This window comes from Scardinius erythrophthalmus, assembly GCF_964197995.2.
Source record: "Scardinius erythrophthalmus genome assembly, chromosome: 20".
NCBI lineage: Eukaryota > Metazoa > Chordata > Actinopteri > Cypriniformes > Leuciscidae > Scardinius > Scardinius erythrophthalmus.
The window spans coordinates 14,159,118-14,181,267 of NC_138240.1; the positions used below are offsets into that span (position 1 = coordinate 14,159,118).

A 22,150-nucleotide genomic window follows, 5' to 3' on the forward strand; every position below is an offset into this window, starting at 1 on the left:
ATGGGTGAACATGAGAGAGATGGCATTAACACACGCAATTATGTCAAAATGTCCGTTTTGTCGAGTATCCTCATAAGAACAGTCTGAGCAGTCTATTAGTTAAAAAAAAAAAAAAGTCGTAAATGAAAGTAAAGAGTTGTGAGAGAATGAGACGCGTGTGAGATCCGTCAGCGGCTGTTTTTAAAGAGACAGTAGCCAATAAAGCTTTCTGTCAGTAAAGTTAATCAAAGAACAAAGGTTAAGGTAACAGAGAAAAGCACTCACTGCTCTTGACTAAAGATCTTTTTTTACTTTAATAAGGATTAATCTATGTACAATTTAAATTGTATGCAGTGCAAACTGTTTGATAACTTCAATTTCTGTATATTTTTCCTACCTGTTAGACAAATATTTAAAATATACTGTTTTATGTTTTTCTACATTAATTTGGAGATTAATTGTGAAATTATTACATTATAAAATGTAAGTTTTTTAATGGCAATTAATCGTGATTAATTAATGTAGTTAATTGTTGCAATTGATAAAAATAAAGAAAGAAACATGAATAAGTCTTTTGTTTATTTTAATTGAATAGTATGTATGTATTTATTTATGTTAATATCTGCGCAATTAATGTCTATTTAGCCTGCCTCTAACCCCCCCCCCCCCCCCCCCCCGCGTTCAGATTTCCCGTATTTTGGTATCCAAATGTTGACAGGTATGCATTCTACAACACTTTTTTCCCTCTAGCTCGACTATGTCGGCTCGACCATGCCCCTGGGTGAAGGACCACGTCACGAATCACGTGGTCAAAATCATGTCTTGTGCAGAAACAAGGAAAGGGAAAGGAACTTTGACAACTTTTTGAAATTCGTCTGGGGACTACTACACAAGGTAATTTTTCTGAATCTGCCTTATTTTTCTGCATTGCAACAAAGTCTCAGCGTTTCCCGCTTTACACACTTTAACTCACTCAGATTTTGACAAGAAAAGAGTCTGCTGCGGCTCCAAAATGAGCCGCGTTTCATAATATTTCCGGGTGTTTGATTATTACACCATTTTCTGTCAGTTGTAGCAGCTAACGTTTGTTTGATTGGCCGCCGTTGATGCTTTATTTGCAGAAGATGATGAGCGCGTTTCAACTAGATCTCAGCCCTTTGAAAGAACCACTGGGATTCATTCGTGTATTAGAATGGGTATGTGCTTTTCAATTATATATTATACTTTTGTTTTGAGCTATTCTGTGTAATTACATCAAACGTTATTATTTAAAAAAAAAATATACATTCCATACGTGGAGTCACAGGACGCCATTTTTCAAAACGTTTACCTTTAAGAAATATCTGGCATATCATTTTTTAGGTTAACGTTACTCATTATCTTTAAAGTTGACTGCCTCAAGGTAAAGTGTCTATCAACAATTATTGTACTGTCTTTGTACATTTATTTTAGTAATATTTACCATGCATGTAATCCAGAGGGTCACGCATTCTTTTTATTTATATTTTTGGTAACACTTTACAATTAGTTCATTAGTTAACATTAGTTAACTACCTTAGTTAACATGAAAAATACTTCTTCAGCATTTATTAATCTTAGTTAATATTAATTATTAAAATCAAAGGTTGTATTTGTTAACATTAATTAATGCACTGTGAACTAACATGAACTAACAATGAACAGTTGTATTTTTATTAACTATCAATAACAAAGATGGATAAATACTGTATTGCTTATTGTTAGTTCATGTTTGTTAATATATTAACTAATGAAACTTATTGTAAAGTGTTAGCATATTTTTATTATTATTGCATACATATAAGCGTCATGCCTGATGCTTCTTATTTTATGTTAATGGTCACCATAATACAGCTTTTGAGGTATTAAAAAAACACAATAAGATTTTTTTTTTGTGTGTGTGTGTGTGTGTGAAAAGGATTCTACTAAAAAAAGAGGAAGTAGAAAGTAATGAGGATGTGTAAATATAATGCTTTTTTGTGTTGGTAAATATTAGCATTTCTTCATATGCTGGTCTCAGGGCTTTGAAATCAAACGCACTGTCGCACACTTCCTTTGGCTTCCATTTGAACCATATTGAATTCGTTAATTTATTAATTTCACCTCTTTGCATTCACAAACTGTCTTTTCAGATATTCGCCATTTTTGCTTTTGCCACAACTAGTGGTTACTCTGGCTCTACCAGTTTCAACATCCAGTGCAACAACAGCAAAACCAGCCAAGAAATAAATGCATCCTTCAGTTACCCTTTTAGGTAAACAATTAAAATACACAGAAAAAACTTCTTGTTGTTTATGAATGTCTGCCTTTTCATAATTTCCTTCTTTATTATTCTTTGATACAAAGGCTCAATACCCACAGTTACCAAGTCCCAACCTGCGAACAGAGTGGAACGTTTAAAACCGCACAACTGACTGGAGATTATTCATCTTCAGCTGAGTTCTTTGTAGCTGTTGGAGTTCTGGCTTTCCTGTACAGCACAGCTACTCTTGTATTGTATCTGGGTTACCAGCACCTCTACCGCGAATCTCCTCGCGGCCCCAGCATTGTGTGTATTGGTTCAAGTTTATGTTGTAGCTATTTTAAGAGTTTTCTGTGCATTCTTAAACCTCCTCTCTGTCTGTGCATGCCTTTAAATTCACTTTCATATACAATGGCTGACTCAGATGTTCACGCTTTTGGGCGAGAAATGAAATCCAGCCACTGCATGCCTGATAAGTTTATTTATAAACTTTCTGGCCTTCATTTTATTAGCCTATTCCGTATTATGCAGGATTTCGGAGAATTAACTTTCGTGTGCTGTTTTTGAACTGTGTGTGGGGGTGTGAAGAGTTTCACTGTTGTGTAAATGAAGAAACAGAGGGGAGGGTTTTTCTGACAACAGTTAGCCCAAAGTGTCCTGAGGATAAAGGCATTTGAGTGTTAAATATAGAACATTAGTCATTAGTGCATGGATGAAATAAATTGGTTTTATGGAACATATATACAGTATATATGTCCATATGTTGAAAATATACTCACACAGTACTGGTCAAAAGTTTGAAAACATTACTGTTTTCAATGTTTTTGAAAGAAGACTATTATGCTCATCAAGCCTGCAGTTATGTAATCAAAAATACAGAAAAAACAGTAACATTGTGAAATATTATTACAATTTAAAATAAAGGTTTTCTATTTTAATATACTTTGAAATATAATTTATTTCTGTGGTACAAAGCTGAATTTCCATTACTCCAGTCTTCAGGGTCACATGATCCTACAGAAATCATTCTAATAGTTGTGCTGCTTATTATTTTTTTATAACCTGTGTTACTTTTTTCAGGATTCTTTGATTAATAAAAAGTTTAAAAAATATATTTTGTAACAATATACACTACCGTTCAAAGGTTTGGGGTCAGTAATTGTTTTTTCTTTCTTATTTTGAAAGAAATCAATTCTTTTATTCACCAAGGATGTGTTAAATTGATCAAAAGTGATAGTAAAGATTTCTATTTTGAATAAATGCTGTTCTTTTTTTTAAAACTTTTTATTCATCAATGAATCCTGAAAGAAGTATCACAGGTTCCAAAAAAAGATTAAACTGCACAACTGTTTCCAACATTGATAATAACGGAGTATCAAATCAGCATATTAGAGTGATTTCTGTAGGATCATCAACACTGAAGACTGGAGTAATGACAATTCAGCTTTGCACCACAGAAATAAATTCATTAAATTCAAATATTTCAAAGTATATTCAAATAGAAAACCATTATTTTAAATTGTAACACTATTTCACAATATTACTGTTTTTCTGTATTTTTGATCAAATAAAGGGCTTGATGAGCATAAGTGACTTCTTTCAAAAAAATTAAAAATACTAATGTTTCCACACTTTTGACCGGTTCTGTATATAAAATAATACAATATTAATAATAATCTATAATGTGTATATATATATATATATATATATATATATATATATATATATATATAATTTACATGTTGATATGTACTTTCATGTATTACTCTCCATAGGATCTACTGTTAACTGGGATCTTTACGTTTCTCTGGCTGGTGTGTTCATCTGCCTGGGGAAAAGGCCTCACTGATGTGAAAGTAGCAACCAGTCCTGTTTCAATTGTGCTCTTAACTGACGTGTGTAAACAAACATTAAACAATAACTGCTCTCCTGGGCACACCCCCATAATGGGCCGCCTCAATTCCTCAGTGGTAAGAGAATTATAATGTATAGCAAAATACTAAACCAATGACATTATACAGAGATGACGGAATAGACTAACAGATTTATTCATCGTGTTTTCCCACATATTTTTATTACTATCCTTTGTCTGTATTTATGCTCTGATTGTAGTTATGTGGAGATAATGTTTCATTTTAACTTTATTTATTTTTTTAAAAGTGAATCAAATGAAAGCAAATAAGGTTAATGTGAATTTATGAATCTTTATAGATCTTTGGATTCCTCAACTGTATCCTGTGGGGAGGAAACTGCTGGTTCCTTTACAAGGAGACGCCATTACACAAATCAGCCAATCAGCAGGAGGGAGCAGGACAGCCATAATTAAACATCAGGTCATATCCACATTCATCAAGCAGGTGTTGCTGCAGTATTAAAGTGGTGCTACATAGCACCGCGGTCGACTGATGTTCTGGATCTACCTGGCGTGACCTGTGTCACAAACGCAGGTATATCTCCAATATATTCAAATATTTGCATAATAATGCACACTACAGCAAAGCTGTATATTTAGAGAAGGTACAAGGGCCCCTTATCATAAGCGTGTTTGTAAGGAATAAACTGCATCTTTATAATGTTACATTTCTATATCAGTTAAACTTGTTACATGAACAAAATGTATGGAATGTTTTTGACTGACATATTTTGAATTAAATATATAACTTGAATTCTTGGAGCAAGTGAGGATGCATGAGTACTACATGAGTAGCATGGCGCTGTTGTGTTTAAGTTAATCTTACATTTCCACTGTACTCCTTTAATTGTCCTTTTATTAATTCAACTGTGTGCCTTATAACTTAGCCTATATTTAAGAAATGTTTCCATCAAACCAGGCAATACTGTTTTTAAAAATGAATTGATGAATTGTTTTGTTTGTGTTTAATAAAGATAGAGGCTTTTTTAAATAAAAAATTCACGTTTTGCTATCATTGTGCATCATATTGTGCTTTGACTATTGTGTACTTCTAATTTCAAATAGGTAATTTACATATGAAAATTAATTTCTAATTCTAGTTTACTTGTGCAGAGCTGTATAAAAGGCAAGGCATCTTCTTCATTAGACGAAATGTAAAAACTTTCTTATTTTAATGCTCACAGTACAGCGTTATTGTGGATTCGTGCAGCTGTTGATGTTGTGGGATATTTTTATTAGCGTATTTACATATTATGATGTAACATACAGGAAAAAAAAAGTATTTCCAAAGTTTCAAGTGTGCGGATATTAGCGTGAAACTATCAAAACGAATTGTTCTTTTGAGTCGGATCTTTTCAATGAATCATTGAACCGCTTCACAGTCATCTGCTCTGAACTTGTTCACGAATCTAACTGAATCGATCTGAGTAGAGCACGTATCGATTCAACAAGTTGTCTCTTTCTGAGCTAATATAGCAGTAAAGCGTTTGACTGATGGGAAAACATTACTTTAAGGTAACACCACAGGCAAAAAAAAAAAAAAAAAAAACTTAAATTCTAATGTCAGCAAAATGAAACAAGAATTTTGAACCTGGCTTTATCGAATGTTCAGATGCCTGTGTTTGAAATCCATACAAATGAGTGCATATTTAATCAACCATGGCTAATTTGAATATGGAAACATTTCCTAGTTTTAGCAGCACGCATACGAAGCAATAAAGTTAACAGCAAAAGCAATATGTGCCTGCGTGTGATAATGTTTGGGACGTCGACGTTCTTTGAAACCAACTAGCTGAAATGAGCCGAGCCGACTTCCCATCGCTACGGTAATCCGCCGTGAGCGCGCAAGATGACGTCGCATTGCGCTCCCGTCGTGATGGTGGCGGGTCGTGCACGCGCTAAAACGGTAATGGCTGCCCTAGATCGGCGAATTTCCATCCTTGACTTTGTAGGGCAAAGCTGGACCGCTTGGATCGACAAAGCGAACGTATCTACATTGGACGGTGAGTAAAACAACGTCGAGCTTTAAATACTTTCGGTTGTAATCGCTTCGAGGGAGCACAGGAAATGGATTTGTTTGAAAAGAGCAAACCCCGGCCACCACGACCCAAACAAAGGCCCCGCCGGGTCCTAGCGCCGAACGGGTTGCAGCCCGACACGGTACTTTCGGAAAATCTCCCAGGTCCTAGCGCTCCGTTTAGCCGATGAATATTCCTTTCCTAAAATGTATATCCTTGAAAATGTGATTGTAATGTGCCTGAATTGATTTTATATGTTGTCGTGTTGGTTTGAGGTTTAAAGACAGAAGATGCGGCTCAGTATGTCATCTAATGTGAATCTGACAGCCAGCACGACGGGAAGTGAAGGTGGAGACGAGTCTCTGGCCACTAAACTATCAAGATAAATAAACCTCTTAATCCATTTTCACATTTCCAGATTTATAGTTGTTCTCGTCGCCGCGAGAACATATCATTATTCACATGTAGTGTTAGTATTATGATAAAACGCTGGGCTGATATTTCCTTTTGCAATTGCCAGGAACGGTGTCAGTTGCATCTTCACATCAAACTGCCCTTGCTCTCACTTTTCTTCACATTACTTCTATGTATAGAACACTGAGATGGTCTCTCATCATCTGTCGCACTGATCAGCTGATTAAAAAAATAAGAATGGCATTTCTCATGTATATGGTTTATATAATGGAAATGACCTATATTAATGGATGCATTGAGCTGTGGCCATTAGAAATGGGAACATTCAGCACTGTTGCTTTGATATTTGATAGATGTGTATAAGGCAGCGGTTCTCAACTGGGGGGCCTCAGCAAACTTTCAAGAGAACAGCACAGGAATGACCCCATCCTGAGCTTGACCTCAACCACTTTCACAGTTGTACAGCCCACCTTGGAAGTCCAATTGCCCATCTTAACATGTTACAGTTGGAGCTGAATAATGTTGTATTAAAATAATTCTACTTAATTAAATCGCTACAAAAATGGCTTGGAAAAGATGTAGACCAACAACATGTAGCCTAGGCTAAACCAATGTCACCACACCCACGTCAACACTGGGTTTCAAAACGTCATCTGATTGCGTCAGATAAATAATATTACCCAGGGGGCAAAGGGGGTTTAGCAGACATGGGCTGCTGTAAAAGGTTGTCATATAAAAATGAAATCTATGATGTCTGAGGATCACAACCTGTGTGGCCAACCCGGTCAACAAGCTGCTGGAAACTTGTAATTAGAGTCAAAACAATGTTACCTCAAATTCGGCTTTAACTCCCAGAATCACCCAAACATGCTAAAACGGTTTGATTATATTCATGAATCGTGAGCCATATCTTCCTGATACTTTATGCTAGAAACAAACTGAGCACACATTTAGAAAGAGTGGAAGATAAGCTTTCATCTGATGCCTTGATTGTACATGTAATTAGAATGTAAGAGTTAACAATGCCTCTTAATTCATAGGTAGGCAAAAAAAAAAGAAAAAAATATTGAACATTCCATTTGTAATCGGTAGCATTCTTTTCCCTTTGTTGTTGTTAAAATAAACAAATTACCATGTAAAGTTAACTTTTACTGGATGAAATCATATTTTGATTTTTTTTTTTTTTTACTAACCAGACAGTCCTCATGGCCCATAACACATTTAGAGGGAATGCAATGTCAAGCCTATAATAGCCTGTCAATTCAAACAAGATCCAAGAAAGAAGTTTACCATTAACTGGTGTTAATTGTATACTGCTCTGTTTCTGTATGTACAGTATATCGTTTGCATATTTATGCAATATCAATTATTTGTATTGCAATGTCTATTGCTAATATTCTTTCACAAGTGGGATAGCTTTATTTATTCTATTGAAATAAAAAAAAGGGATTTGAGGATTTTGGGTTAGGCTGGTTAGTGTTCAATCCAGGTGTTTGGAGTGTGAGACAAAGGTACTGACAACTAAATGCTGAAAGACTAAAACACACAGGAGTCATGTGTGGAGTAGGTTTAAAAGTATTTACTGATTAAAACTGTTACATTAAGTAGCAATTTGTACACACACACACAAAAAAAAGACGAAACAGACAAACAGATTACAATTCAGGGTGATAACTAATTTCTGTAATAATGTTTATACACTTTGTTTAGCTGTTTCGGAATCACCGCTGCTGTCGCTGCTCTATTGTTTCAGCATGCTGTGTCCTGCTACATTTGGTTGCCAACCCCTAGCAACGGCATCCTATGTAGCATGGAGCCGTTCTTCTGACAATCTTTAACCAGAGATGGGCACAAATACATCAAAAAGTATTTAATTAAAATACAAGTAATTTGTAATTTGAAAATACAAAAATATATTTTTTACAGTCTTCTGTAGTGTAAGTGTGGCGTTAGGTACATGTAAGAGTCTAGAATATTGCAATATTATTGTTTAGTGCAGAAGATGTGCTTTTAACGTACATGTTGCCACATACTGTCATAATAAAAGATAATTACGCATATAACACTATATTTGTATTATTTACACAAAAACTAGTTAACGCTGCTGTGAGGGCGTTTCTAATAGCGCGGCTGTGACAAAGTTGACAACTTACTTTCTTCCGACTGCCATTATCTATTTTTTTACTCTTTTTGAAAGTTGTGAAAACACCGTTCACTGTTTCTTTTGCTATTTGAGCAAATTGGAACACAAAAATATATATTTAATGTAGTCTTTCATTCACTGCTATAGAAGTTAACCCAACTATGATGCCTTACTTTTCTGAGAAACCCAGAAATGTGAACAGGGTCAATAGGATGTGTCACATCACGTGATTTACTTGCCAAAAACTGTGATAGGCAATTTGGTAGTCCTATTTGTATTTTATGTCTATGGTCCTAGGGATAGTTCACCCAAAAAGGAAAATTAGCCCATGATTTACTTACCCTGACGTCATCCTAGGTGTATCTTACTTTCTTCTTTCAGAAGAATACAATCAGAGTTATATTAAAAAGTGTCGTGGCTCTTCCAAGCTTTATAATGACAGTAAATGGGTATATTTTTCATCAAAGTGCATCTGTCCATCATAAAAGTGCATCTGTCCATCATAAATGTGCATCTGTCCATCATAAAAGCGTATCTATCCATCATAAAAGTACATCTATCCATCATAAAAGTGCATCTATCCATCATAAAAGTGCATCTGTCCATCATAAAAGTGCGTCTATCCATCATAAAAGTGCATGTGTCAATCATAAAAGTGCGTCTATCCATCATAAAAGTGTGTCTATCCATCATAAAAGTGCGTCTATCCATCATAAAAGTGCATCTATCCATTATAAAAGTGCATCTGTCCATCATAAAAGTGCATCTGTCCATTATAAAAGTGCATCTATCCATGATAAAAGTGCATCTATCCATCATAAAAGTGCATCTGTCCATCATAAAAGTGCATCTGTCCATTATAAAAGTGCATCTATCCATCATAAAAGTGCATCTGTCCATCATAAAAGTGCATCTATCCATTATAAAAGTGCATCTATCCATGATAAAAGTGCATCTATCCATCATAAAAGTGCATCTGTCCATCATAAAAGTGCATCTGTCCATCATAAAAGTGCATCTGTCCATCATAAAGGTGCATCTATCCGTCATAAAAGTGCGTCTATCCATCATAAAAGTGCATCTATCCATCATAAAAGTACATCTGTCCATCATAATAGTGCATCTATCCATCATAAAAGTGCATCTGTCCATCATAAAAGTGCATCTATCCATCATAAAAGTGCATCTGTCCATCATAAAAGTACATCTATGATGGATAGACACACTTTTATGATAGATAGACACTTTTATGATGGACACATGCACTTTTATGATGGATAGACGCACTTTTATGATGGACACATGCACTTTTATGATGGATAGATGCACTTTTATGATGGATAGATGCACTTTTATGATGGACAGATGCTCTTTTATGATGGATAGATGCACTTTTATGATGGGCAGATGCACTTTTATGATGGATAGATGCACTTTAATGATGGATAGACGTACTTTTATGATGGACACATGCACTTTTATGATGGATAGATGCACTTTTATGATGGATAGATGCACTTTTATGATGGACAGATGCACTTTTATGATGGATAGATGCACTTTTATGATGGACAGATGCACTTTTATGATGGGCAGATGCACTTTTATGATGGATAGATGCACTTTAATGATGGATAGACGTACTTTTATGATGGACACATGCACTTTTATGATGGATAGATGCACTTTTATGATGGATAGATGCACTTTTATGATGGACAGATGCACTTTTATGATGGATAGATGCACTTTTATGATGGATAGACGCACTTTTATGATGGATAGACGCACTTTATCATGGATAGATGCACTTCTGATGGATAGATGCACTTTTATGATGGATAGATGCACTTTTATGATGGACAGATGCTCTTTTATGATGGATAGATGCACTTTTATGATGGACAGATGCACTTTTATGATGGATAGATGCACTTTAATGATTGGTAGACGTACTTTTATGATGGACACATGCACTTTTATGATGGATAGATGCACTTTTATGATGGATAGATGCTCTTTTATGATGGATAGATGCACTTTTATGATGGATAGATGCACTTTATGATGGATAGATGCACTTTTATGATGGATAGACGTACTTGTATGATGGACACATGCACTTTTATGATGGATAGATGCACTTTTATGATGGATAGACGCACTTTTATGATTGACACATGCACTTTTATGATGGATGGATGCACTTTTATGATGGATAGACGCACTTTTATGATTGACACATGCACTTTTATGATGGATAGACGCACTTTTATGATGGACAGATGCACTTTTATGATGGATAGATGCACTTTTATGATGGATAGATGCACTTTTATGATGGATAGATACGCTTTTATGATGGACAGATGCACTTTTATGATGGACAGATGCACTTTTATGATGGACAGATGCACTTTGATGAAAAATATACCCATTGACTGTCATTATAAAGCTTGGAAGAGCCACGACACTTTTTAATATAACTCTGATTGTATTCTTCTGAAAGAAGAAAGTAAGATACACCTAGGATGACGTCAGGGTAAGTAAATCATGGGCTAATTTTCCTTTTTGGGTGAACTATCCCTAGGACCATAGACATAAAATACAAATAGGACTACCAAATTGCCTATCACAGTTTTTGGCAAGTAAATCACGTGATGTGACACATCCTATTGACCCTGTTCACATTTCTGGGTTTCTCAGAAGTGTAAGGCATCATAGTTGGGTTAACTTCTATAGCAGTGAATGAAAGACTACATTAAATATATATTTTTGTGTTCCAATTTGCTCAAATAGCAAAAGAAACAGTGAACGGTGTTTTCACAACTTTCAAAAAGAGTAAAAAAATAGATAATGGCAGTCGGAAGAAAGTAAGTTGTCAACTTTGTCACAGCCGCGCTATTAGAAACGCCCTCACAGCAGCGTTAACTAGTTTTTGTGTAAATAATACAATTATAGTGTTATATGCGTAATTATCTTTTATTATGACAGTATGTGGCAACATGTACGTTAAAAGCACATCTTCTGCACTAAACAATAATATTGCAATATTCTAGACTCTTACATGTACCTAACGCCACACTTACACTACAGAAGACTGTAAAAAATATATTTTTGTATTTTCAAATTACAAATTACTTGTATTTTAATTAAATACTTTTTGATGTATTTGTGCCCATCTCTGGTTAAAGATTGTCAGAAGAACGGCTCCATGCTACATAGGATGCCGTTGCTAGGGGTTGGCAACCAAATGTAGCAGGACACAGCATGCTGAAACAATAGAGCAGCGACAGCAGCGGTGATTCCGAAACAGCTAAACAAATTGTATAAACATTATTACAGAAATTAGTTATCACCCTGAATTGTAATCTGTTTGTCTGTTTCGTCTTTTTTTTTTGTGTGTGTACAAATTGCTACTTAATGTAACAGTTTTAATCAGTAAATACTTTTAAACCTACTCCACACATGACTCCTGTGTGTTTTAGTCTTTCAGCATTTAGTTGTCAGTACCTTTGTCTCACACTCCAAACACCTGGATTGAACACTAACCAGCCTAACCCAAAATCCTCAAATCCCTTTTTTTATTTCAATAGAATAAATAAAGCTATCCCACTTGTGAAAGAATATTAGAAATAGACATTGCAATACAAATAATTGATATTGCATAAATGTGCAAACGATATACTGTACATACAGAAACAGAGCAGTATACAATTAACACCAGTTAATGGTAAACTTCTTTCTTGGATCTTGTTTGAATTGACAGGCTATTATAGGCTTGACATTGCATTCCCTCTAAATGTGTTATGGGCCATGAGGACTGTCTGGTTAGTAAAAAAAAAAATCAAAATATGATTTCATCCAGTAAAAGTTAACTTTACATGGTAATTTGTTTATTGTAACAACAACAAAGGGAAAAGAATGCTACCGATTACAAATGGAATGTTCAATATTTTTTTCTTTTTTTTTGCCTACCTATGAATTAAGAGGCATTGTTAACTCTTACATTCTAATTACATGTACAATCAAGGCATCAGATGAAAGCTTATCTTCCACTCTTTCTAAATGTGTGCTCAGTTTGTTTCTAGCATAAAGTATCAGGAAGATATGGCTCACTATTCATGAATATAATCAAACCGTTTTAGCATGTTTGGGTGATTCTGGGAGTTAAAGCCGAATTTGAGGTAACATTGTTTTGACCCTAATTACAAGTTTCCAGCAGCTTGTTGACCGGGTTGGCCACACAGATTGTGATCCTCAGACATCATAGATTTCATTTATATATGACAACCTTTTACAGCAGCCCATGTCTGATTTCCTAAAAAACAGGTGTTTTGCCCCCTGGGTATATGACTGAATATGAAGTATGATAGTACAGTACCAATGATCTCTCTGTGAAGGCAGAGACATTTTAATGCTGGTAAACAGGACAGAAACACATTTTTTTAAAGTGTAAAAAAATCATACACTGGTTAAAACCGGTTCAAATTCATCAAATCAAATTCATCCATCAGGAGTTGAGAACCGCTGACCAGAGAGGAGACGCTTAATTCAAATGTACTTTGAGGTTTCATTTCCTGCTTTGATGGTCTGTTTGTTTCACTGCCTCTTTTAGGGTCCTCTCTGGAAGAGTGCAGCAAAAATGTGAAGAAACGGATGGAAACTATGACTCTCAAGAAAGAAGGTGAGGAAGAGTTCGTTAGGCTTGTGATTAACAGATTGCATTGATGACGAATAACAAGATTTTGACATTCAAAGTAAAATCTTGCCATGCGTAAAAAAGAAAAATGTTCTTCCCCTCACAGACATGTCGATATATGGCCACTGCCCAGCACATGATGACTTCTTCCTGGTGGTGTGCAGCCACTGTGGGCAGGTCGTGAAGCCACAGGCTTTTGAGAAGCATTGTGAGCGACGGCATGGCCCCTTCAGCAAGCTCTACGATACGCCATCAAACTGCTCTCCTGACCGACCCCAACATGGGACACCCCCCTCCCAACACTGCAGCCCCTGTGAGGGTCAAGACAGCAGGCACCAGGGGGCTGGACCCCCACGAGTCCCACCACCTCATTCTCCGCACCAGAGACGTTCCAAACCACAGCGTGAGGGACCCAGGTGAGAAGGAGTGAAGTTCAGTTTAACTTGATATTACACATCCACTGTTTATTTCAGTGTCATCTCGTTTATGTTCCAGTCTTCAGCATGTGGATAAAATTTCCCATGGAACCCCTCCATCACCTCCACATTTGCCCACCCCACCAAAAAAAGCACCTCCATCAGCCGAGAAACCAATCCAGAAGAGTTTGGATTCACACGCTTACCTGCACGGACCAAAAACATACAGCAGAACCTACAAGAAAGTCCTTAGTACGTCTTTGATGCAACCCATAATATTATTTTTTTCCGATTTAAACTTCAGTCGCAAAATTGAGTTTTAATTATGTTAGTTCTGTGAATCTGTTCAAATGCTCCATTTAAATTGATTCAGAATCTGCTTAAATATATTCCTTGTAAATTAATTAAGTTTTAATTAAAATATTTTAGTAAAAATATGCACTACCAATCAAAAGTTTTTTCATGTTTTTATGCTCACCAGGGCTGATTTCATTTGATCAAAGCAAAAACAGTAATATTAATACAATTTAAAATAACCATTTTCTATTTAAAAATATTTAAAAAAAGATGATTCATTCTTCTTGATAGAAAAGCTGAATTTTCAGCATCAATACTCACATGGTCCTTCAGAAATCATTCTAATATGCTGATTTGATGCTCAAGAAACGTTTCTTATTTTTATCAATGTTGAAAACAGTTGTGCTGCTTAATATGTTTGTGGAAAAATTGATAGATCGAAAGTAAAAAACAGCATTTGTTTGAAATTGAAATCTTTTGTAACATTATAAATGTCACATTATAAATTAATTGTGTCCTTGCTGAATAAAATTATCAATTTCTTTCAAAAAATAAAATACAAATAAAATACTGACCCCAGACTTTTCAAAGGTGGTGTATGCAGACAATATTTTTTCATTAGTATGTATTGTTATATTGATGCTTAAATTATTATTCATGCAGTGTTAAAATATACCCTGACTGTATTTTACATGTTCTAAACATTTCAGATCTACTTGGTTACAGTGGGTGCTTTGGTTGAAATGTTGATTCCTCTTGTTGAAACCAATTTGTTTATTTCAGAGAAAGAATGTGACTTTGACAAGCACTGTGGGGTGATGGATCCTGAGAGAAAGAAACTGTGCACCAGACTGCTGACCTGTAATGTGAGCATATAGTCAATATACAGAAAAAGCACACTAACATACATATTTGAGTGCTTTTGCTTTCAACTCGTCATTTCTATTTTATTTCCTCTGCCGCAGATTCACTCCATCCATCAACGACGGCAGGTTGTAGGGAGGCATAAACCCTTTGACCAACTTGTGATGGAGCTGAAGATGAGCTCAAAGCCTCGAGAGCGCCCCCCTCTGTCCAGAGAGGTCCCCGATGGAGGCTCTGTCCACCATGAGACCCCTGCGTATCAGATTGGGCCTCTGCACTACAAAAGCCAAATGACTAACTCTTCTATTCTCAGGTCTGTACTTCTGCTGCTTCCTGTGGTTAAAAATATTCCAGTGTACCTGGTAAAATGAGCAAGAAAGTGAATTTTAGTGAATGGAGACTGAAGCTTTCAAGTTTATATGATACGTGGACAGGACATTTATCTGAACATGTGTGTTTACAGGTCCGTGAATCCATCAGAGGGTGTTGTAGAGATGAAGGATGTGATGCGCTCTGAGGAAATGCAGGTGGAATCTCTCTCAGCCGGTCTCTCCTGTGAGGAGAGTGATGGGGAGAACCGTGAGGAATTTGCTCATCTGCCAGCTAGTACCTTGCACCCCAAGCCCCTGGGTGTAAGTCTTTCCCTTCATATCTACATTTAAGCAGTTTTTTAAACTGCTACAAATCCCGCAAAATCTTAATGTATGAGGGTGTTGATAACAAATGTTACACAAAATGCATAGTTTCATTTCATAATATCACATTTGGAGAAAAATGAACCCATGTTTGTCCCCTCTCTTACGTTTTACCCAGCTTTGCACCTTCGGGGCACGTGTACTTGGCCGTAGTGTCTTAGCGTTCGACCGAAGGCTGCTCCACCTGCGGTCAGCTTTCAGTGTCATGATGGAGCAACACCTCAGCACTTATCTGTGGAAGTAAGATGCTTTACAACATCAGGCTGATGCCCTTGTGACATTCATAATGCTTATTTTGTGTGTTTTCAACACCGAGCCGAGAAAATCCGAGAAATCCTTCTTCTTTTGTATTTTCCTTATTTAATTCAATGTCATTTTGGTAACACTTTACAATAAGGTCCCATTAGTTAAGTAAGCAATAAGGTATGAGAGGCTGTGCTGTATTGTGAACAAGTCGTGCCTGCAACCCCTTCAGCCGTGACTTATTCATGATACAGCACTAGCCTCGATACACACAATACACACCTCGATACCACACAATACAAATATTAAATCCGAAAAATATGTATCTATGCAACTTTCATGAAGTATAATCACTAAAAACCTTGACCGTAAACAGCAACAGAAGTTACATTACATTATTTCGCCAATAGATGGCGGCAAAGACTGTCTTTATGAGTGAGTCAGTCAGTAGAGAAGACTTTTACACTGAAAGGACTCAAACCTGTGATCACGGAGAAGGAAGACGCAACTGACACATGACTATAGGCATGAGAAAATATGGAGGACCAAACCTGCAGAAATTAAAAATGAATAAATACATAAATAAATATGCAAAGAAATGTAAAAAAAACAAAAATAAATGACTGTTTATACTTTTATTTCCCTATTTATGTATAATTATATATTTTTCCACATTTATTTATTTTTTCATTTATTTATTTATGCATTTATTTATTTCCACTTTCATGTATTTTCACATTTATTTATGCATATATGTATGTATGTCTACATTTATTTATTTATACATTATTTATTCATTTATTGCTCTGTATGCTAATGAGGGGGGCGTGTTTTACCTCAGACATAGCAATCGAGCTCAGAGTGGCCGTGCTGAAGCTTTGAGGCCACAGTGACACCTTGTGGTGTGACCAAACAATACGCAAGAGGTTTGTGGACGTGACTTTACAGGTCACGCAGGAAATAAATGACTTAGAGATGGGCAATATGGCCAAAATCTTATATCACGGTTTATGTCCTTTAATATCACCCTAACTGTATGTATAGGTTTACCATACGTAGGCCTACTCTTTATTCCGGACATGGCCGTAAAACATCAGCTGGTCGGGATTTCTCAAATATCTGGGCACACGTGAACATAATCCGCTGATAACAGACACTTTGACACAGAAGCGTCAAATTATCCACTATTAACCACATTTTATGCCATGCATTGTAGATCCGTACACAAAAGCAAACTGCATTTTCAATGTATCTTCCAAAGCCAATGTTGACAGCAACAGAAACAAACTTTTCCATAAAGAGGTGATATTTCCGCTATAATTTGATTTCCTGGGGCGTTTTTTAAAACCTTATCAAATAGTAGGCTATATGCATTTTCATGTAGCCTATACGTTCTTAATTTTAACTGATCAATCAGTAGCCTATTTGAACGAATCGTCTGAGTTAATGATTGAACTCACTCGTTAAGACGGTGGCTTGGCACCACCTACTGGCTGTTTTAGTTTCATATTTAAACGTATAATTTATTCGATTCTATCATTTCATATTTAAATATTCAAAATGTTATATTAAAAATTTTATCTCATAACATTATTTATGCAATTGTAATTGCAGTGTAAATGGCTCCTCTGCATTAACAGTCTGTGTAAATAACATCTAATGCCATTCAGAGTCAGCGTCTGCACGTCCCACATCTGCAGTGCGTAGATGGAAAATGCCCCAGGCAATATCACCTCTTTATGGAAAAGTTTGTTTCTGTTGCTGTCAACATTGGCTTTGGAAGATACATTAAAAATGCAGTTTGCTTCTGTGTACGGATCTACAATGCATGGCATAAAATGTGGTTAATAGTGGATAATTTGACACGCTTCTGTGTCAAAGTGTCTTGTTATCAGCGGATTGTGTTCATGTGTGCCCAGACATTTGAGAAATCCCGACCAGCTGATGTTTTATGGCCATGTCCGGAATAAAGAGTAGGCCTTTGTATGGTAAACCTATACATACAGTTAGGGTGATATTAAAGAACATAAACCGTGATATAAGATTTTGGCCATATTGCCCATCTCTAATTCATTTATTTCCTGCGCGACCTGTAAAGTCACGTCCACAAACCTCTTGCGTATTGTTTGGTCACACCACAAGCTGTCACTGTGGCCTCAAAGCTTCAGCACGGCCACTCTGAGCTCGATTGCTATGTCTGAGGTAAAACACGCCCCCCTCATTAGCATACAGAGCAATAAATGTATAAATAAATAAATGTAGACATATATGCATAAATAAATGTGAAAATAAATGAAAGTGGAAATAAAAAATAAATGAAAAAATAAATAAATGTGGAAAAATATATAATTATACATAAATAGGCAAATAAAAGTATAAATAGTCATTTATTTTATTTTATTTTTACATTTCTTTGCATATTTATTTATGTATTTATTCATTTTTAATTTCTACAGGTTTGGTCCTCATAGGAAAACCTCTTAACTGTTAAAAAGACAAGATATCGCAGCGGACATTCAAACAGATTTTTTTTTTTTTATTATGAATATAGGACTGACCTGAAGGAAAATGCTATGTCTACTGTAAGGGACACTCGCTTACTCAATCTCTCACAATACTCTACTATAGCTTCAGTTAACAATATCAGTGAGATCAAACGTGTTTAAGTTGCTAAGAGTGGTTGCTAGGGGTGTTGTGTAGTGATACATAGAACCGTTGGGTGAAGCGGTCATAACCGTGTTTTATCATGAATAAAACACAGCTATTGACCAATCAGAATCAAGGATTGGAACTAACCGTTTTATAACATTAGTTAATGCCTTAACTAATATTAACTAACAACGAGCAATACAATTGTTACAGCATTTGTTAATCTTTGTTAACGTTAATAAAAGTTAATAAAAATACAACTGTTCATTGTTAGTTCATGTTAGCTTAGGATCATCAATTAACAGATACAACTTTTGATTTTAATAATTTATTAGGAAATGTTGGAATTAACATGAACTAAAAATGCTTTAGAATTACTTTTTATTGTTAGTTCATTTTAATTAATGTTAACTAATAGAACCTTATAGTAAAGTTACCATCATTTCTTTTTTTCATTGCAAATACATTTATTAGCATAATACATTTATAGAGAAAAAAACTGTTAATAAATACTTATTATAACATTTATTAATGTTTTGAATTAGCTTTTGTTTTTTATAATTTTAATTTTATGTGCTTAATATTTTCCTAGTATTTCCATATAGCTTTCATTTTTTAGTTTTATTTAAACTGTTTAATTTTAGTACTTCAACTTATTTCAGTTTAATATTTTATCTAATATTTATTTTATTTTTTATTTCAATAATTTTTTCATTACATCAACATAAAAAAATACATTTCTGAATATTTTAATATTTTATTAATTTGCTACTTTTTTTTTTTTTTTTTTTACTAATTTATTCTCTCTTTTTTTTAGTACTTTATTTTCTTAAAATTTTAATTAGAAAATTGGTTGCTTTTAAATATGGGTTCAGGAATGTTCTTTTTCCTGTGAATTTTCTTTGTTGTAAGTAAAATCTTTTATCTGCAGGAAACTCCCTCAGGTGTCAGAACTATGCTCTCATCAACCCCTAGTCACCACAAACACTTATAATTCCCATGATGCCACATGCGGCTCGGTACCCGTCCGCAGCGCCTCTACTCTCAGGACAAGCACCTCAGGACAATCACAGCCCACTAACCTAACAGCCGCCTCCAGACTTCCAACGAAAGCCCAGATGCCCTCAGGCCCCGGCCGGCAACGTAACCCTGCGGGTCGGACCAGCAAACAGGCTTTGCAGGCGAGTTTCAGGGAGCTTCAGGAGAGTCCTACAGCCAGTAAACGGCAAAAATCTCCCAAAGAGGACAAAGACTTGCCTGGAGAGTCAAAAATCCTGTTTCTCCCCCACCACAGAGACCGCCAGTCCTCCTTGACCAGAAATGCGATTTCTTCACCCCATGGCTCGTTCAATGGTGCTCTCTCACCTGGCAGCAAAACACGCCCTCCTGAAATGAAAGGGCTGCTTAAGCAAAGTCCTGCCCACATCTCTCCTTCTCCCTCCCCAGAGTCTGATAAGGGAGGGGTCTCAGGACTCAATCAAAGGGCTGTTGGGAATGAGCATAAAGGGCCTGGCAGGAAACGTAAGACCAGCGGTGCCTCTCCCCCCAAAAACACTTCATATGCCCCTAAACCCAATGTCCTCTCCTCTTTCTCCCAGACTCACTCCAGCCTGGTGTCCTGGGGTGGGGATGGCAGACCAGGATCAACCTCCAACAGTCTGCCGAAGAAACTGGCTGGACAAACGGTATGTTTATCACATTTATTAGTAGTTTAAAAGCCTAAACGTTTAACTGAAGGGGCATTCAGTAATTACACTAACATTATCAATTATCTACTTTCTCTGTATGTCTTAATTTCATCACGTAATTTTGGGAGAAATATGGAAATCCAGCCTTCCCTAGTTTTAATAGCTCATAAGAATCTCTAAAAAAAAACATGTCTTAAAAGTATGAATAGAAAAGTAGTTTACTTGAATAGTTTCCTTGAATAATATTTGACAAAGCTTGATTTAATTTTTAATTTTTTTTAAGGCCATTTTTTAACATTTTACTGTGTGGAGGGGTGCAGTTATTTTATAATTTATATACTATTTGTATTATAGTATTTATTAATTTTATTTGAAAAATTATGTACTTGTAAAAGTTTCAAAGATAGCACTGACGAAGAAGTCGGGGTGGCGAGTAAAAATGAAAAAATGAAACCCAAAAATGAAAATTCTGTCAACATTTACTCACCCTCAATTTGTTCCAAACCTGTATGAGTTTCTTTCTTCTGCTGAACATAAAAGAAGAATATCTTTCTTACCGGTACTTTAAACAACATTTTATGTCAAATATTTATTAATTATCTGTATTTATTTATCATATTTACTGTGCATGCAGTGGAAAAACTGAAGAAATGGTAGAAACGGCGAAGAAGAAATATATTTTTGTCAATTACCCAAATTAAATTGCTTTTATTAGGCTACTAATATGATTCATCTAATGTGAGTGCACATGATTTTAAAATAACTATTGATTTCTTTAGTCAAACACTTCAATGATGACTGAGTGTACCTTTAAGTGGTTGTAGCATGTGTTTTAATAGTGCCAATGTATAGTGGTCAGGAAGCTCAAGCTCTTGGTAGACACAGAAATTTCTTTAAAGTTGTTGAAGAAAACTGGCTAAGCTTACTTTTTCAACACTGCAAGGATAAAAATACACTGTGGTAGAGAGAACAAGAAGTATTGGAAGTCACAGATTGATAGTCTGTTAAGATGAATCATCATGGTTTAATTCAGCACAGTGGTTGAGTCTCGGCTCTGAATTTAGATCCTTTTCCTGACCATCTGCTCTTCTTTTCTCCCAACAGTCAAAGCTTCTTCACTGAGGGAGTCTGCCTTAAACTCCTCCAGAAGCACAGGCTTACTGCCATGTATTTGCCACAGACTTTATGCACAGGATGGTGAAAGTGTCTGAAGTTCATGTAGGAGGACGTATCTGTATGCATGCATGTATGTGTGTGTCTGTATTTTGTATACTGAATTTCTATGTGAGTGAATGAATTGGTGAATGACCTGCAAATGAATATATAAATACCTCAAGACCTTCTTTATGCTGCTAAACGGAGACTCTGAAATAAATATGCCAATGTGTTTCTGTTGTCTTGGTCCTAATGAATTGAGCTGCTTCATCTCACCACTAGATGACACTAAAAACTTAGATACCCCCATTTTACACAAACATGCCAAAGGGTCAACATTTTGTTGTTGCGGTGGATGATAGTGGGCTTTTACTTCAACGTGAATGTTTTCTCTCTTTTTTTTCTTTAAAAAAAAAAATAAAAAGTCAGTATTTGTGGGACGCCTGACATGAAGTTCATCTCACCCCACCCTCAGGGCAAGTGTTTAATTCAGAGTAGTCCATTCATGTAACCATATCAATAATACATGTCCTGTATGTATCCATTTGTCAAAGTTCCCAGTTCAAAGATTCTGTATGTAATGTGGATATTGTGTAAGCTAATGGTTCCTGCAACTACAAAATGCATTGGATAAATAGTGTTGGCTAAATGTACAGTAAACTAACATGTTTCTGTATGTCTGCTTAAACGGAAAGCATAAAAACAGGCAAAAACA

The 22,150-nt window shown here is 35.7% G+C and overlaps 2 protein-coding genes across 4 annotated transcripts; both read left to right on the plus strand.

Moving 5' to 3' along the window:
• The first annotated feature begins 661 nt into the window (after positions 1-661).
• Positions 662-5,680, plus strand: sypl2b (synaptophysin-like 2b). 2 transcript variants are annotated; one of them, XM_081350083.1, is made up of 6 exons: positions 662-873; positions 1,101-1,175; positions 2,130-2,251; positions 2,344-2,545; positions 4,015-4,209; positions 4,451-5,680. In XM_081350083.1, the coding sequence occupies exons 1-6, from the start codon at positions 751-753 to the stop codon at positions 4,559-4,561; spliced, it is 828 nt and encodes a 275-aa protein (XP_081206209.1). In that variant the 5' UTR covers positions 662-750; the 3' UTR covers positions 4,562-5,680. The 2 variants fall into 2 exon arrangements, with proteins under 2 accessions (XP_081206209.1, XP_081206210.1); XM_081350084.1 differs by having other exon boundaries at positions 806-873; positions 1,049-1,175.
• Positions 5,195-22,143, plus strand: atxn7l2b (ataxin 7-like 2b). Of its 2 annotated transcripts, XM_081350078.1 has the most exons (11): positions 5,975-6,154; positions 13,345-13,413; positions 13,535-13,844; positions 13,924-14,096; positions 14,925-15,007; positions 15,107-15,318; positions 15,469-15,637; positions 15,819-15,940; positions 19,524-20,113; positions 20,191-20,277; positions 21,385-21,668. In XM_081350078.1, exons 1-11 carry the CDS (start codon positions 6,001-6,003, stop codon positions 21,489-21,491), a joined length of 2,076 nt encoding a protein of 691 aa, XP_081206204.1. In that variant the 5' UTR covers positions 5,975-6,000; the 3' UTR covers positions 21,492-21,668. The 2 variants fall into 2 exon arrangements, with proteins under 2 accessions (XP_081206203.1, XP_081206204.1); XM_081350077.1 differs by having other exon boundaries at positions 5,195-6,154; positions 19,524-20,277; positions 21,385-22,143.
• The last annotated feature ends 7 nt before the right edge of the window (positions 22,144-22,150 follow it).